General features: G+C 37.7%; 1 protein-coding gene across 4 annotated transcripts in view; it reads left to right on the top strand.

Moving 5' to 3' along the window:
* ICA1L (islet cell autoantigen 1 like) overlaps positions 1 to 19,106 on the top strand; it is a 92,656-nt gene that overhangs the window by 43,133 nt on the left and 30,417 nt on the right. For 3 of the 4 annotated variants that reach the window (XM_058708787.1, XM_058708797.1, XM_058708780.1), the window contains exon 11: positions 16,169 to 16,423. The exons of the other annotated variant lie outside the window; for it this stretch is intronic. In XM_058708787.1, coding sequence (XP_058564770.1) covers positions 16,169 to 16,423 — 255 coding nt within the window. The remainder of the gene's footprint in view (positions 1 to 16,168; positions 16,424 to 19,106) is intronic. 4 annotated transcript variants of the gene reach the window in all.

Consider the following 19,106-nt stretch of genomic DNA (forward strand, 5'->3'; position numbering starts at 1 on the left):
GCTTCATGGTCTGATGTGGCCTCAGCCTGTGCTTTGTGATTCGGCAGAACTGCAGAGGCTCAGTTCTAAATAAGGCAGAATGGTGGCTGTGCTCTGCTGTTGGGCAAGATTGCTAGCCATGCTTCCTAGCTGGGCGGGCCTCATGCTGTACTCCATTGGGCAGGGCTTGAGGCTCTGCTTCACAGAGGGTATGGTCACTGACTGGTCTCCCTGCCTGGGTGAGACTGCAGGCTGTACTCAACAATTGGGCATAGCCCAGCCATCAGCTGGGCTCCAGTGCCAAGCAGAGCTATAGACTGGAGTTTGCTGCTAAGCAGTGCTGTAAGCTGGGCCGTGATGTTCCCCAGGGTTACCATTAGAGCTTGCTAGTGAGGTAGGCTGCAGGTTATGCTTCCAGCTTGGGGGGTGCTGCTGACTTGCTTCTCTGGGTGGGTGGGTGATAGGATATGCCCTGCAACTTCCCAGGGTCTCATTGCAGGCTTCCTGGTCATGTGGGACTGGAGGCTATGCTCAGCAGTGAGTTAGCTTTCTAGGAGTACCTAATCAGAGGGTCTACTTGTTTTCTTAAGGGAATTTTTAATTTCTCTAAGATAAGGACTTCTAATGTAGACATTTATTTCATAGTTGTATAATTAAGTTTCAAGCTCTTCCTCACATTTAAATTCATACTTTCTTTTTTTTATAAATACATGTTATATATACAATCATATATATTCAATCAGTGTGGCTTTGGAGCCAGAATAATCAGGGTTTGAGTGCCGGCTTTTTAAAACAAGTCATTTATACCTCATTTTTCTCATCTGAAACAGGAGTCATATACTCCTACCTTACAGAGACATTAGGGCTAGAGATAATATTTATAAACTACATAGCACAGGATAGGTGACAGTAAATATGAGAGGCATTTATTTTTTTTTTTTTACCAAGTAGGCTACATGCCCAGCACAGAACCCAATGCAGGGCTTGAACTCATGACCCCAAGATCAAGACCTGAGCTGAGACCAAGAGTTTGATACTTAACTGACTGAGCCACCCAGGTGCCCCATGTGAGAGGCATTTTTAAGTGTACACGTAAATACAGATCGTACTGAAAAACAATTTAAGAAGCCATAATAATTATGGAATTCTATATTTAACATAGCTTCAAATGTATGTTCCAAAAGTTAGCTACTTCTGTATACATAATCCAGTACCCAGGTAGAGAACATTTTTTTTAAAGTTCCAAATGAAATATAATGGATATTGGTGTAGTTTTAACATTCATTTGTAGCATTATTTAATCTTTTAAAACCTGCTGTATCAGTAGTTATATCCACTTTTTAATTCCAAATGTTTATTTGTTCCTTTTCTTTTTTTCTTAATTAATTTTGCTAAAGGTTTATTTATTCTTTCAACAAATCAACTTTTGGTTTTGTTAATCCTGTCTATTGAATCTTTGTTTCTGTTTCATTAATTTTAGTTCTTTATTATTTTCTTTTATTATTTTTTTTGTGTTTTAAGGCTAAAATTTCCCTTTTTCTGTATCCCACAAGTTTTTTTTTAAAAAAACCTTATGAGGTATATTTTATATATCATAAAACTCATTCAGTTGTATACTTCAGTAATTTTTAGTTACTACTGAGTGTTTTAACCATCTCTATAAGTCAGTTTTAGAACCTTTTCATCCTCTCATTAATAAGATCCCTCACATTCATTTGCTGTAATACCCATTTTCATTCCTAGTCAACAACTAATCTACTTTCTCTCTGTATAAATTTGCCTTTTGTGGACATTTCATATTACTAGAATCATGTAATATGTATTTGACTTTTTTCACTTCATGTAACACTCTTGAAGTTCATCGCTGATGTAATTTGTGTTGGTATTTCCTTTTTATTGCTTAATCTATCGTATGGATGTCCATAAACTTTGATATATGGTATTTTCATTATAATTTGATTTAAATTGTTTTAAACTTTTCCTAATACCTTCTGTGATCTATGGCCATGAGTGATTTTAAGCTGTGTTTCTGAAATTGCCAAATTAAGGAGATATTGAAATTATTTTTTTTGTCATTGATTTAAAACAAAACTTTTGTTTATTTTCAAGAGAGAGAGAGAGAGCGAGCACAAGCAGGGGAGGGGCAGAAAGAGGGAGACACAGAATCCGAAGCAGGCTCCAGGCTGTGAGCTATCCACACAGAGCCTAACATGGGGCTTGAACCCATGAACCGCGAGATCATGACCTAAGCCAAAGTTGGTCCCTTAACCGACTGTACCACCCAGGCACCCCGTCATTGATTTTTAACTTAATTTCATTATGGTCAGAGAATGTATCTTTGTGATACTGATTCTTTGAATTATTGGGACGCTCTCTATAGCCTAAAAAGTAGCCAGTTGTTCTAATTATCCCATGTGGTTGAGAAGAATATGTGTTCTCTAACTGTTGAATGCAGAAGCCTGTGTGTCTATTACATCAAGCTTATTATTTGTGTTTCTCTAAGTCTTTTATATCTTTACTAATTTTTAATTTATTTGATGTATCAATAATTGGGAAATGTGTTTTGAAATCCCTGCTATTGAAGTGGATTTTCATTCTCTCTGTAGTTTTTCATTTTTTATATTTTGAGGATTTTGAAGTGATGGTTGCATATAAATTTTGAATTCTTATATCTGTTCAGTGAATTAATCTGTTATCAATATAATGACCCTTTCTGTCCTAATAAGACTTCTTGGCTTAAAGTTTCCTCTGTAAGACATTAGCTTAGCTTAACTAGTTTATATTTTTGTTAGTACTTGTTTTCTTCTATATATTTTGCTAAATAACCCTGAGTTCCTTACACCTTTCTTTTGATTTTGTTTTTCTTTTGATTACTTTGGTTGATTTAATTTTTTCTATTTTCTTTTGAGTTTTCCAAACTGAGCATCAAATTTTATAAGAGTGTAGTACAGATATTACTGCCTTGTCCTTAGATGTATTCCTCCAAGCTCACTATACATCAGCAACACTATTCATGTTGTGTATAGGAGACATTTATATTTCATTTATCTTTTTGAAAAATGCCCTTGATAATAGTTGAAGATGTCAAAATCTTAGGCTTTTTGTTTTTGTTTGGTTATTGGTTTTGTTTTTGTTTCTGGTGTCTGTTTTTACTAGGTTGCAAATGAGGTACAGGTGTATTATGTGAGAAACTGGCTCCTGAATTAATGGGGCATAATTTATCTCAATATACACCTCATACTTGGAGATAGTTTTTAAAAAAAAACACACAATTTTTTTCTGCCTGAAGAGCTTTGGTTTGTAGGGTCTTTTTTTTTTTTTTTTAACTTGTTTTATTTTTTATTTTTTTAAATTCACATCCAAATTAGTTAGCATATAGTGCAACAATGATTTCAGGAGTAGATTCCTTAGTGCCCCTTACCCATTTAGCCCATCCCCCCTTCCACAACCCCTCCAGTAACCCTCAGTTTGTTCTCTATGAGTCTCTTCTGTTTTGTCCTTCTCCCTGTTTTTATATTATTATTGCTTCTCTTCCCTTATGTTCATTTGTTTTGTCTCTTAAAGTCCTCATGTGAGTGAAGTCATATGATAATTGTCTTTCTCTGACTAATTTTGCTTAGCATAATACCCTCTAGTTCCATCCACGTAGTTGCAAATAGCAAGATTTCATTCTTTTTGATTGCCAAGTAATACTCCATTGTATATATATGCCACATCATCTTTATCCATTCATCCATCGATGGACATTTGGGCTCTTTCCATACTCTGGCTATTGTTGATAGTGCTGCTATAAATATGGGGGTGCATGTGTCCCTTCAAAACAGCACACCTGTATCCCTTGAATAAATGCCTAGTAGTGCAATTGCTGGGTCGTAGGGTAGTTCTATTTTTAGTTTTTTGAGGAACCTCCATACTGTTTTCCAGAGTCACTGCACCAACTTGCATTCCCATTTAATTTTTTAAAAATGTTTATTTATTTTTGAGAGAGAAAGAGAGAGCGCATGCAGAGAGGGAGACAGAGAATCCCATGCAGGCTCTGGCTTTTGGCACAGAGCCCAATGCAGGGCTTGAACTCATGAAACCATGAGATCGTTACTGAGCCAAAATCAGGAGTTGAACACTTAACTTATTGAGCCCCTGGTTTTTAACATTCAAAAAAAAACCTTAAGAGTATGCTCTCTTTTTTTTTTTTTTTTTCAACGTTTTTTATTTATTTTTGGGACAGAGAGAGACAGAGCATGAACGGGGGAGGGGCAGAGAGAGAGGGAGACACAGAATCGGAAACAGGCTCCAGGCTCCGAGCCATCAGCCCAGAGCCTGACGCAGGGCTCGAACTCACGGACCGCGAGATCGTGACCTGGCTGAAGTCGGACGCTTAACCGACTGTGCCACCCAGGCGCCCCGAGTATGCTCTCTTTTAGCACATATGTTTGATCTTTTTCTTGGTATGAAATCACTACTACTCTCACTTTGTTATAGGTGAGGAATGTGGAGAAGCTGCTTACAACTGTACACATAAAGTGAATATCTGTTGTGCAAAAACATGGAAATCAGGCAGAACAAAATATAAAATGGACTTTCAGAGAATGCAGAATTAGACACAGGTCCACCAGGGAGGGGATAAGCTTTTGAATGTGAAAACTTTTTTATTAATTGATATATAAATGATACACTAGTTTCAGATTCACAGCATGATTTGATATTTGTATATATTGTGAAATGATCACCACAATAAGTCTAGTTAACTTATGTCACCAGACATAGTTACAAAAATTTTTTCTTGTGATATTTTAAGATTTATTCATTCAGCAACTTTCAAATATGCAATACAGTATTATTTACTAGTTGCCATGCTAGACATTACATCCCTATTATTTATTTATTTATTTTTAAATATTTACTTATTTTGAGAGAGAGAGAGAGGGGGAGAGAGAGAGCGAGAGAGAGAGAGAGAGAGAGCGAGCATGAATGGGGGAAAGGCGGAGAGAGAGGGAGAGAAAGAATCCCAAGCAGGCTCTGTGCTGTCAGTGCAGAGACTGAAGCAGGGCTCAGTCTCATAATCCATGACATATCCTGAGCCAAAGTCAAGAGTCAGATGTTTAACCTACTGAACCACCCAGGTGCTCCCACTTTAGTCACCTATTTTGCCTACCCCCCCCCCCCACCCGCCCCCATCCCCTGCCTCTGGCAACCTCCAAATCTGGTCTTTGAGCTTGGTTTTAGTTTGCCTTTTTTTTTTTTTTTAATAAAATTTTGTAAATGTTCATTTTTGAGAGAAAGAGAGACGTGAGCAGGGGAGGGGCAGAGAGAGAGGGAGACACAGAATTCAAAGCAGGCCTCAAGCTCTGAGCAGTCAGCACAGAGCCGGATGCGGGGCTTGAACTCACGAACTGTGAGATCATGACCTGAGCCAAACACTTAACCAACTGAGCCACCCAGGTGCCCCTGTTCCTTGTTTTTTAAATTCCACAAATAAGTGAGATCATACAGAAAATGTCTTCTCTGTCATATTTAACTTAGTATAATTCCCTCAAGGTCTATCCATGTTGTTGCAAATGGCAAGATTTCATTTTTTTTAAATGGCTGATTAATACTCCAGTGTGTGTGTATGTATATACATATATACATGTACATATATATGTACATATGTACATGTATGTGTGTGTATATATCTATCTATATATGTATGTATATAGATATATCTCACATTTTCTTTGCCCATTCATCCATTAATGGACACTTAGGTCGTTTCCATATCTTGGTTATTGTAAATAATGCCAAGATGAACATGGGATGCATGTATCTCTTCAAGATAGTTGTTTGTTTGTTTTCAGATAAATAGCCAGAAGTGGCATTGCTGGATCATATGGTGGTTCTGTTTTTAATATGGAGATATTCATACTGTTTTCCTTATAATGGCTATACCAATTTACATGGAATGTGAAAACTTTTAACTTTCAAGGGAACATAGATATAACAAAGGACCTGAATAATTACAATTTTTACAATTACATTAAAAAATAATTTAATGTGATCAAATTTATCAGTCTTTTCTTTTATTGGATCTTGATTTTTGTCATATGCAAAACTCAGGTTAGAAAAAATCATTGATGCTGTCTTCTAGTATTTGTGTACTTTTATTTTTTACATTTATTTATTTTGTTAATATTTATTTTGAGAGAAAGAGAGAGCAAGCATGAGTGTGGGGAGGGGCAGAGAGAGAGGGAAAGAGAATCCCAAGCAGATTCTGCACTGTCAGCACAGAGCCACGTATGTATAGGTGTATACATACATATACATATAATATGTATATACACATGTTACATACATACACATATACAGTATATATATATATTTATATTTATATATATAAGTTGTATCTATTGTGTTACAGATCTTTCTTAACTTTAGGTGTAGTTACATCCTGATAAACCCATCATAAGTTGAAAATACTGTAAGCTGAACACTGAAACTAATATAGCACTGTATGTTAACTATACTGGAATTAAAATAAAAAATAAATGAAAACATTTTTAAAAATCAAAAAATCAAAAATGTATGTTCTCTTCTATACCAAAAAAAATGTAAGTCAAAATGCATTTAATACGTCGAACATACTGAACATCATAGCTCATCCTGGCCTACCTTAAATGTGCTCAGAACACTTACTTTAGCCTACAGGTGGGCAAAATGATCTAACGCAAAGCCTGTTTTATAATAAAGTGTTGAATATCTTGTGTAATTTATTGAATACTGTACTGAAACTGACAACAGAATGGTTTTATGGGTACAGAAGTTTGTAAGTGTATCGGTTGTTTACCCTGTGATCACATGGCTGACTGGGATTTGTGGCTTGTTGCTGCTGCCCAGAATCGTAAGAGAATATTGTATTGCATATCACTAGCCCGGGGAAAATATTAAATTCAGCACTCGAAGTACAGTTTCTATTGAATGTGTATCTCTTTTGCATCATCATAAAGTCAGAAAATGGTAAGTCAAACCATTGTAAGTAGGGAACCATCTGTGTGTGTGTATGCATGTATACATATGTACCCACATATGTACATGTATATACACATACACACACACACAAATGTAATCTTTATATATGGCTCTTTAAATTTTTACATCTCCCTTTTATATATATTATAAACTGATTTGGCCAATTGAACACTTAAACCAATAATTACAAAATATTAACAGCAAATAAGCATGCTAAATTTGTCCTTGTTCAACTTACCTTTTATGTGCTTTTGTTTCAGCAGCCAAAGATCACAAGGAAAACCATTATCAAATAAGAGAATTTGGAGCACCTCAGTTTTCTAACTCTGAAAATGGTTAAGAAATTATAATTTCATCATATAAATGGATAATGTATTATTTAAAATTCTTTACTTTTAATTTAATACTTAATTCCTCAACATTAAAACCTGTATAGGTCTCTCTATACAGGAATCCAATACCTGCGCTTCTACTTTGTAGCACACTGAAGTGGAACTGAAGTCATTATTTGTTTTGTATGTTTGGGCCCTTGTCCAGATGTATCTGTGTAACTGTGAGGACCATGTCTATCTTACGGTCTAGTGTACCTCCACTATCCAGCAGTTGTGGACACTCAGTAGAAACTACCTTGAATATCTTCCCCAAGCAGTTATGTTGCAGATATTTTCTCCCACTTTGTCATTTGTCTTTTGACTTTTCATGTGGTTGTTTCTTGCCTTGTAAATTTTTAAAAATAATTTAGTGTAGTCAAATTTATCAGTCTTTTCTTTTATTGGATTTGATTTTTGTCATATGAAGAATCAGGTTAGAAAAATTCATTGATGGTGTCTTTTAGTATTCGTGTACTTTTTTTACATTTATTTATTTTATTAATGTTTATTTATTTTGAGAGAGAGAGAGGAGAGAGAGAGAGAGGGAGCGAGCATGAGTGTGGGGAGGGGCAGACAGAGAGAGGAGAATCCCAAGCAGATTCTGCACTGTCAACACAGAGCCAGACTCAGGGCTTGATCTCATGAACCTTGAGATCATGACCTGAACCAAAATCAAGAGTCAGACACTTAACCGACTGAGCCGCCCAGGCGCCCCCACATTTAGACCTCCAATTCATTTGGAGTTTATTTAGCCATATGGTATTAGCAGTGGATTAAATGTTTTCTTTTATAAGTGGCCATCCTTTTATATCATTTTTTTTAAATGCCATCTTTGCCACAGTAATTTGAGATAACTTCCAATCATATACTAGGTTTCTGTTTGTATTTAGGTCTGTTTCTGGACTTTATTTATATTTTATTGATGTGTGCATGTACCAATGCCATGTGGTTTTAATTATTGAAATTTTCTTTTGTGTTATATCTGGTAGGGCTAATATCCTTTTCATTATTTTCTTAGCTATTCTTGCATGTTTGTTTTTCAATATAAATTAAAAAAAATTTTTTTAATGTTTATTTTTTGAGAGAGAGAGAGACAGAGTGTGAGCAGGGGTGGGGTAGAGAGAGAGGGAGACACAGAATCCGAAGCAAGCTCCAGCCTCTGAGCTGTCAGCACAGAGCCCAACGCGGGGCTTGAACTCATGAGCTGTGAGATCATGACCTGAGCCGAAGTCGGATGCTCAACTGAGCACCCAGGTGCCACCCAGGTGCCCCTCAATATAAATTTTATATCATATTGTCCAGCTGCATAAAACCCATTGTTCCTTTTATTGTGATTATATTAAATGTGAAAAACTGACAGCTTGATGGTGCTGAGGCATCCTAACCAGAAACAAGGGACATTTTTCCTATTTGTTAAAATTTTCTTGTGTATCTTTTATATACAGGTTTTTTTAAATATAGGTTTTGAACAGTTTTGTTTTTTCTCAGTATTTTATCTTGTTTGTTGTCACTGTAAGTGAGGTTTTCTTTTCCATTACATATACGTGTGTGTGTGTGTGTGTGTGTGTGTGTGTGTGTAAATAATCTTTATGCCCAGTGTTGGGCTTGTGAACTCATGACCTTGAGATCAAGAGTCACATGCTCTACCAACTAAGCCAGCCAGGTACCCCTTTCCATTATATTTTTAACTGGTTATTAATTTGTGTATATAAATAAATGCTGTTGATTTTTTTTTTTTTTAATTTTTTTCAACATTTTTAAATTTATTTTTGGGACAGAGAGAGACAGAGCATGAACGGGGGAGGGGCAGAGAGAGAGGGAGACACAGAATCGGAAACAGGCTCCAGGCTCCGAGCCATCGGCCCAGAGCCTGACGCGGGGCTCGAACTCACGGACCGCGAGATCGTGACCTGGCTGAAGTCGGACGCTTAACCGACTGCGCCACCCAGGCGCCCCTGTTGATTTTTTTAAACTTCTGATTTATTTATCTATTTATTTTTTGAGACTGAGAGCAGAAGCTGGGGAGGGACAGAGGGAGAGAGAGAAAGGGAATCTTACGCAGTCTCCACACTCAGCATGGAGCCCAACATGGGCCTCTCTCTTACAACTGTGAGATCATGATCTCAGCAGAAATCAAAGAGTTAGAGCTTAACAGACTGAGCCACCCAGGTGCCCCAAAATTCTATTGACTTTTTGTATGTTAATATTATATGTTGCTACCTAGAATTTTTTTTATAGTTTGAGTTAGTTTTAGCATTGATTTTCTAGCATTTTCCAGGTATACCATCATGTCATATGCAAATAGATATAATCCTGTTTTTTCTTTACCAGTTCTTGTTACTGTAATTGATTTCTTTTGTTTAATTGCATTGGTTACTACCTCCAGAACCAGTTGAATATTAGTGGGCATTTCCTAATTTTAGTGGAAGTTCCTGTAATGTTTCTGAATCAATTAAGATGTTGGCTTTTGAAATGAGGTATAGATTTTGTGACGTTAAAGAAGTATCCATGGGGTGCCTGGATGGCTCAGTCTGTTAAGCGTCCAACTCTAGATTTCAGCTCAGGTCATGATCTCATGGTTCATGAGATTGGGTCCCATGTTGGGCTCTGCGCTAACAACACAGAGCCTGCTTGGGATTCTGTCTCTCTCTCCTTGTCTCTCTCTCTCTCAAAATTAATAAACTAGAAAAAAAAGAAAGTATCCATACACTCCTAATTTCTTAAGAGTTTTATTAGGAATGGTTGTTGAATTTTTCCAACAGCTTTTTCCGTATCTATGCCAGCAGTTATTTGATTTTTCTTCTTAAATGTATTAACATGATAAATTATATTAATAGGTTTCCTGATACTACACCATCTTTGCATTCCAGTTATAAGTCCAGCTTTGTCATTGTGCATTAATCTGTTGATATTTTATTTACTAATTCTGCATTGCAGTTGATTTCCCTGTGAAGACATTTAGGCCTGGTGCATTTTTTGTGTTTTCTTCTCAATGGAAATTGTTCTGTTTAACCTTTCTATATGTACTAAAATCAATTTCAGCAAATTATATTTTTCTCAAATTCTTTGTTTTGTCTAGATTGTCAGATATTTGTATAGATTTGTATAAAATCTTGATTTTTAACAGCTTTATTGAGGTGTAAGTTAAATACCTAAAAATTACCAATTCTGAGTGTAAGATTCTATGATTTTTCGTAAGTTTATAGAGTTGTGCATGTTATCACCTCAGTGAATATTAGAATATTCCCCAAAAGCCTCTTGTACTTGTTTATAATCCTTGCTCCCACTCTGTCCTAGAAAATTACTAATCTGATTTCTGTCTCTCTAAATTTCCCTTTCCTGGACTGAAATTGTACAAAAGTTCGCTCTTTGTGTCTGGCTTTTTGTGTCTGCCATTAAGCCTAATGTTTTTCTAGATTCATCCATGTTGTTGCAAATAGCAGTAGTTCATTACTTTTCCCCCCCTTAATTGTTTTATTGAAAAATACACATAAAATTTACCATCCTACCCGTTTTAAGTGTATACTGGTATTAAATTGTGCAACCATCACCACCATCCATCTCTAACTTTTTTCATTATAAAACTGAAAGTCTGTATTCATTAAATGATAATTACCCATTCCCCCACCTCTGCCCCTAACACCCAACATTCTCCTTTGTTTTCTATGATTTTGACTATTCCAAGTACCTCATGTAAGTGGAATCATATAGTATTTGTCCTTTTGTGACTGGCTTATTTCACTTAGCATAATGTCCTCAAGATCCATTCATGTTGTGGTATATTGCAGAATTTTCTTCCTTTACAAGTCTGAATAATACTCCATTATATGTATACACCACATTTTGCTAACTATAGTTTATTTTTATTTATGAATGTATTCCATTGTATGGTTATACCACATTATATTTATCCATTTATCAGTTGATGGACATTTGGACTCTTTATAGTTTTTGGCTGTTGTAATTCTGTTGCTGTGAACATTCAAGTACTTCTCCTAGTATAGACATAAGATTTATTTTTATTGGTTAGATCCCTAGAAATGGAACTGCTAGGTTATGTGGCAAATTTGACTTTATCTTTCTGAGGAACTGCTAAATGGTTTTGCAAAATGGCTCTACTACTATTTCATTCCCACTAGCAAAGTATGAGGGGTCTAGTTTCTCCACATCTTTGTCAACATTTGGTATTATCTTCTTAATCATGTACATTCTAGCGCTTTTAATTTGTGGCTTTAATTTGCATTTCTCTATCTATGATGTTGAGTATCTTTTCCTGTGTTTATTGGCCATTCGTATATCTTTGTTGACAAATCTTAAGATCTGTTGCCAGTTTTTTAATTGGGTTATTTACCTTATAATTAAATTGCACAATTATTCTTCATACAAGTTGTCAGACATATGACTTGTAAATATTCTAGTCATCTTATTTTCTCAATTTTGCCTCTTGAAACACAAAATTTTTTAAATTTTATGAAGTTCAACTTAACATTTTTTTTCTTCTATGGGTTCTTTTGGTATCACATCTAGATCTCCCTACCCAAGATTACAAAGATTATCTCTTATGTATTCTTGAAGTTTCGTAATTTTAACTCTTATCTGTGGGACTATGATCATTTTGAGTTAATGTATTGTGTGAGGTAGGTAAGGTTTATTTTTGTTTTTGTTTATTGCATATGTATATCTACTTGTACTAGTACCGTTTATTGAAAAGATATTCCTTTATTCACTGTATTTTCTTGGCATTTTTGTTAAAATCAAGTGACCAAAAAAAATGTAAGGGTATGTTTCTGGATTCTAGTTTCTGTTCCACTGATCTATATACCTGACCTTGGTCAGTACCCTACTGTCTTGATTACTGTGGATTTATAGTAAATTTTGAAATTAGGTAGTATAAGTCCTACAACATTCTTTTTTTTTAAATTTATTTTTGAGAGAGACAGAGCGTGAACGGGAGAGGGGCAGAGAGGGAGACACAGAATTGGAAGCAGGCTCCAGGCTGTCAGCACAGAGCCCCACGGTGGGGCTCGAACTCACAAACCACGAGATCATGACCTTAGCTGCAGTCAGACGCTTAACCGACTGAGCCACCCAGGTGCCCCTACAGCATTGGTTTTTTTTTCAAAATTGTTTTGGCTATTCTAACTTGTATGCATTTCCATATAAATTTTACAATCATCATGTTGAATTCATACATCAGTTGGAGTTGATTGCTATCTGGACAATATTGTTCCTTCCAGTCTGTGAATGTGGAGATTTTTTCCTTATCATTGGCTTTCAGTGGTTTGCTTATGAAGTATCTAGATATGGATCTCTTTACATTGATTCTACTTGGGTTTTATTAAGCTTGTTGGATGAGTACATTGATGTTTTCAACAAATTTGGGACATTTTGTCCATTATTTCTTCAAATTCTGCCCCGCCATCCTTTTGAAACTTGTTTCAAATTGAAACTCTTATTGAATTATTGAATAATTCAATTGAAATTTATTGAAACTCTTACTTCTGATGTTGGCCCGCCATTTCACTTAGATACTGTGCATGTGTCTTCATTCTTTTTTCTTTTCTCAGTTCTTTGGGTTGCATAATCTGTCAGTCTATCTTAAAGTTAGCTAATTCTTTCTTATGCTAGTTCAGATCTACTGGTGATCCTCACCAGTGAATTTTTCATTTCGGTTATTGTACTTTTTTTTTTTTAAGTTTTTTAATGTTTATATATTTTTGAGAGAGAGAGACAGACACAGCGTGAGTGGGGGAGGGGCAGAGACAGAGACATAGAATCAGAAGCAGTCTCCAGGCTCTGAGCTGTCAGCACAGAGCCCAATGTGGGGCTCAGACTCACGGACCGTGAAATCATGTCCTGAGCTGAAGTTGGATGCCCAACTGACTGAGCCACCCAGGTGCCCCTCAGTTATTGTACTTTTAAAGCAAAATTTTTTTAAGTTTATTTATTTTGAGAAAGAGAGCGTGCACACGCAAGCAGGGAAGGGGCAGAGATGAGAGAGAATCCCAAGAGAGCTCCACACTGCCAGTGCAGAGCCTGACATGGGGCTCAATCCCATGAACCATGAGATCATCGCCTGAGCTGAAATCAAGAGTCGGACACTTAACTGACTGAGCCACTCACATGCCCCAGTTACTGTACTTTTCAACTTCACAATTTCTATTTGGTTCTTTTTTGTAATTTCTGACTCTTTATTGATACTCTCTATTGATACTCTAATACTTTATTGATACAGTATTGTCACAACACCTTCCTTTGCTTTTTAAAGATTGCTTTAACAAAATTTTCAGCTTTACTGAGGTAAAATTGATAAATAAAATTGTAAGATGTTTGAAGTGTGCTGATATAATGTTTACCTTGTGAGAGGATTCTCTCCATCTAGTTAGTTAATTACCCTATCTATGAACACACTTCCTTTACTTTAATCATACTGTCTTTTAGTTCTTTAAATGTATTTATAAGGGTTGCTTTGAAGGTTTTGCCTGTTAATATGACATTTGGTTTGCTCTCACAGGCAGTTTGAGTTCCTGCCTTCTTGCCATTGTTTGGTCATACTTTACTATTTATTGTTTGTTTTGGCCTACCTTACTGTTTTTTGTTGGAAACTGGACATTTTAGATAATACATTTTAGCAACTTTGGCTACTGGTCTTCTCCTTTGGGGCTTGTTGTTATTATTTGCTTGCTTTATTTGTTTAGTGCAGGCTGGATTATTTTGGTGAAGTCTATCCCCCCTCCCCCAGCCCCTCAGCTCCCAACAGTGGAAAAGGGATACAGAATTAGGTTTACCCACAGTCACCCTGGGATGACAGTTTGTTTTGGTAAGGGTTCTCTTTGACAGTCCCTTTCCCTGATCACACCCAGCTGTTAAACACCACTAATTTCCATATCATTGATTTATTATTTTTAAGAATGCTCTGGATCATAAATTGTTCTACAAACAAAACCAATAAAATTTGGACTCCTGTGAGAGGATATTTTCCAAAGTCACTGAGATTTATTCTTACCCTACCTAGGTAGGCTCGTCCCCATTGGCTTTTTCCCTGATTCTTTCAGGCAAACTAGTTGGCCTACATTTTAGCCTGTATGTCCAATGAGTCTTCCAATCTCTTCCCAATTGCTTTTCACCACAGCCTTCACTGTTCTGGGGAGTATCCTTAGGCTTGAATTTCTCTGTACTTTGTTGCAAAGGAAGTCAGTTCTTTGGGACAAGATTTGGAGCTATTTCATAGTCTGCTTCTCTCTCCAGGCAAAATCTCTAAGTTAGGGCTTTATCTGGGAATGAAAACAATGACATGTTTCTGTATAAGATCCTTGCTCTGGGAGCTGAGTGCTAAGTGAGGAGGGTGATGGTAATCTCAGGTCTTTTTGGCCTGCCTTTTCCTGAATGAAACTACCACATTATGAGCAGGGTCACATGACCCAGGGCTCCTGTATTCTCAGCATGCCACACCCAAATCATAGTCTCAATCTTATGACTGGGGTCTTGTTATCTGGGTGGGAAATGGGAGCTTGCACCTCTTGATTGTACTGTCCAGACTTAGCCAATAGGTAAGTGAGGACAGGATATGAAATGCTGATACCCTGCCCCTCCTGGGAACATAACTCTTGACTGAGACTTGTGGGAGCAGGAGCCCTATGTTCTTGGCTACACAGGGTGAGAGTGGAATTTCCATCTTGCTTAACTGGGAAGGGAATGGTTCTTAGTTCACTTACCATAGTCTGAATTTTAATAGATTTTCTTGAGTAGGTGTTTCCTCATTTGATGTGTGTCCTTGGAACAATTTCTAGAGACTTTAATGATTGTTTTTTAAACATTTTTCACCAGTTACTTAAAAACTGGTATGCCTGTCCATAGACTTCCCCACTCTATCATGCTGGAAGCCTTTTTCATTTTTATCAGTAAAGGTGTTCAGGATTATTTTTTCTCTATTAATTGCTATTTAAGTATCCATGGATTATAACATGAAATGTCTTTTTTATTATTATTTTTCAGAAATTCCATTGCCCTTTCAACCAATAGTTGTTTAATAGAATGTATTTAAATTTACAAGTGGAAGAGCCTTTTAGTTTTTCAGTTTCATTTTTTAAATTACTTCACTTTCTTGGATGTTGTTTGTAGTATTTCCACTTTAAGAAACTCATTGATTTTTATGTGTTTGCTTTAGTATAATTTTGGTGAATTTTCAATGTGTGCTTGAGAGGAAAATATATTTTCTTTTTCTTTTTCTTTTTTAAGATTTTATTTTAAGTAATCTCCACACTCACTGTGGGGCTCAGACCCACAACCCTGAGATCAAGAGTCACACGCTCTACTGACTGAGCCAGCCAGGCAGTACAAGTGTATTTTCTGTTAGGTTTATTTACAAAACCTATCTTAGTGATTACTCTGTTTAGATTTTTTATATCTTTACTTTTACCTTTTGGGCATATTTTTTACTGAGAGTGATATATTAAAGTCTACTGTTTTTTACTGAGAGTAATTAATTAAATAATTAAATTCTATGATCATTAATTTGTTTCTACTTCTTGCATCCCCTGTAGTTTCTGCCCTAAATAGTGGCTGCTTCATTATTTCACACTTAGATATTCATGACTATTGTATCTTCATTGTGAAATGTGGTCATTTTGATCTATAGCCTACCCAATTAGAAATAATTTCATGTAAACTTCCAGTCAGTTTAATTGTTCACTAAAATTTTGTTAAAAAATTATGTTAATGTGTAAGAACAGTGAACCAAATTTGATTTGCCCTACATTTTACTCTCCTTTCCTCGAAAAGAAAAGAGCCATTCTGTTTTTATTTTCATTCAACAGTTGCAAAAGATTTACCTGTTGATTCACTGGAAGATGATTTTGAGAAGGAATTCTCATTTCTGAACAACCTGCTAAGTCCTGGTTCTTCAAGTACTAGTGAATTTACCCAAGAATGCCAGACTGCCTTTGGGAGCCCCGGCACCAGCCTCACATTCCAGGAGCCTTCTGTGGGGTCTGAGCCTCTTGCTCATTCTTCACGATTCCTTCCTTCACAGCTCTTTGATCTTGGCCTTCATGCTGTTGGAGCTTTCAACAGTAAGTGTCTATGAAACATTTGGACACCCATGACTTATTTTATCCTTGTGAAGCAAAACTATGTGCATGTGGATGCTAAAATCAACAAGGATATTGATTTTAACTTTAGTACTACTAGATAAAATCTGCAGTCACACGCATCAACTGAAAAAAATAACAAATATTACTACTGGAGTATATCAGTAAGACTGAAAAAAGGGCTGCTTTCCTCCCACCTCCACCAAACCCCACATTTTCTGCATTGACTTTCCCAGATGTCTTCTCAACATAGAAAATCAGTGTCTTATTTTAAACTCTTGACCTGCTAAGTTATCCCTACTTATGGCAGGTCATATTGTTTCCTCCATCTAGCAAAGCTTGGTGTGTTCTCTTCCTGTGGGTTTAGAGTAGATCCTGGCAACTCCTGGGCAAGGCAGCAGGACTGGAGGGTTGTGGTAGAAAGCCGGGGAAGGTTGTTTTCCTGAGGAAAGGGCCCTCTGCTTTGTGTTTATGTCAGGGACTCCCTCTACTGACCTGCTGTCCCAGCAACGTGTAATCAACCTAGCACCTTGGGAGTCATTTTGCTCCCCACTTCCATATTTGTTGCTAAGTGCTGTCAATTCTATTTCTAAAATATGTCTCCAATTTCATGCTTCTCCTTTCTTCCTCTATTATCAGAGGCATTTAGAGCCTTGTTTGGTTTCCTGGGCTGCTGTAAGAGTCCTCCTACCAGACCTCCCAAACCCCAGGTCATCTTCCATGCTTTCATGGAAGAGTTCTTTCTCCAAGAAGCAGATTCTGATGTCAGCACCCTGCTTACATTACAGTGAAGGACCATGGGCTCTAGGGTAAAACCCGTGCCTGCATTTCCACTCTTATCCCTTACCTTACTTCAAAATACTTATATGTTCTTTTCTAAATTTATTTATTTATTTATTCATTCATTCATTCATTCATTCATTCATTCATTCATTTAAGAGAGAACATGAGTTGGGGAGGGGCTGAGAGAGAGGGAAACAGAGAATCCCAAGCAGGCTCCACACTGTCAGTACAGAGCCCAACATGGGGCTCGAACTCACGAATCCGTGAGATCATGACCTGAGCCAAAACCAAGAGTTAGACACTTAACTGAGTCACCCAGGCACCCACAATCCTTTCCATTTTCTGTAAATGTATTGACTATTTTTAGATCCCTCTGAGACATCACTGCTTGTGTTGCTGCTTTGACTTAATGATGTTCAGTAATAAAACATAGGCTTGAGCCTGTGTTTTAGGTTCCCAGTCCAGCATTTTCTCCATGGTGGCCAACCAACCCTTGAATACTTCTTCAGTACTGCCCAGTGGAGTGGTTTCTGCCACCTCTGGCCTCGCATAGTGCTTTATATGTTTTCATGGCTGTGATCATAGTTCATTTTGCCTTCTGTCCCTATCTTTCACCCCCTAGTAGATTTTATCCTTGAGAAAATGGTTCACAGCACCTAACAGTGTCTTAATGCATTGTACTTTGTATTAAAATACTTTGTTCATACTGTGTCTGCAACACCATCATACTTTGTCCAGCCTGCAAGTATTTCAAGGACACGATCTGTATGGTGATTTATCTTTGTCCTTTCTATGACAACAGCATAAAGTTAGCTCAATAAATAAAATAAATATCAGTTAGGGAAGCCTGGCTGCCTCAATTGCTAGAGCATTTGACTCTTGGTCTCAGGGTCATAAGTTGAAGCCCCACATTGGGCATAGAGCCTACTTAAAATAGAGGTGCCTGGGTGGCTCAGTAGGCTAAGTGTTGGACTTTGGCTCAGGTTACAATCTCTTGGTTGTCAGCACAGACCCCACTTTAGATCCTCTGTCCCTCTCTTTCTTTGCCCTTCCCCTGCTTGTGCATGCATACACACTCACATTGTCTCTCTCTCTCTCTCTCTCTCTCTCAAAAATAAACATGAAAAAACTAAACTAAGGAGAATAGGGGAGAAGATGGCGGTGTAGGAGGACGCTGGGCTCACCACGTCCTGCTGATCACTTAGACTCCACCCACATCTGCCTAAATAACCCAGAAAACCGCCAGAAGACTAGCAGGACAGACTCTCCGGAGCCAAGCGTAGGCAAGAGGCTGACAGAAGAGGGTAGGAAGGGCCGAGAAGCGGTGCGCACTACACAGACTGGTGGGAGGGAGCCAGGGCGGGGTGTGTGTGTGTGGAGGGGCAGCCTACCCAGCAAGGCAAAGCCCCCATTCTGGCTTCCAAAAGTGGAGGGGCTGGACTGCATGAGTTCTGACAGCCAGCAGGACTTAACATCTGGAATGTTATAAGTCAACATTGGACTGCTTGGAGATTGGGAGGGCAAGAGGACACCAGGAGGGAGAGGTGTTGAGCCCTGGAAGACAGAGATCAGCTCGGTGGTGGGTAACAAAGGCACTGGCCAGCGTCATATCCCTCTCCCATCCCCCAGCCGAAATCCCAAAGGAACCAGTTCCCGTCACCAAAGTTCCTTGCACCTCACGAACACTCAGTGCCGTGCTTCTGTCATCCATCCCTCTGAGGGTCTGCCTCCCTCCTGGTGCTGCAGGGCCCCTCCTGCCCCTGTGCACCTTGCGGATCCACCCTGGCTAATACACCAGATCCCATCAAAGCAGCACCACAAGCCTGGCAATGTGCAAGTAGCCCAGACAGGGGCCACACCACTCCACAGTGAGTCCTGCCCC

Source organism: Neofelis nebulosa, chromosome 2 (genome assembly GCF_028018385.1).
Source record: "Neofelis nebulosa isolate mNeoNeb1 chromosome 2, mNeoNeb1.pri, whole genome shotgun sequence".
In the NCBI taxonomy this organism is placed as follows: domain Eukaryota; kingdom Metazoa; phylum Chordata; class Mammalia; order Carnivora; family Felidae; genus Neofelis; species Neofelis nebulosa.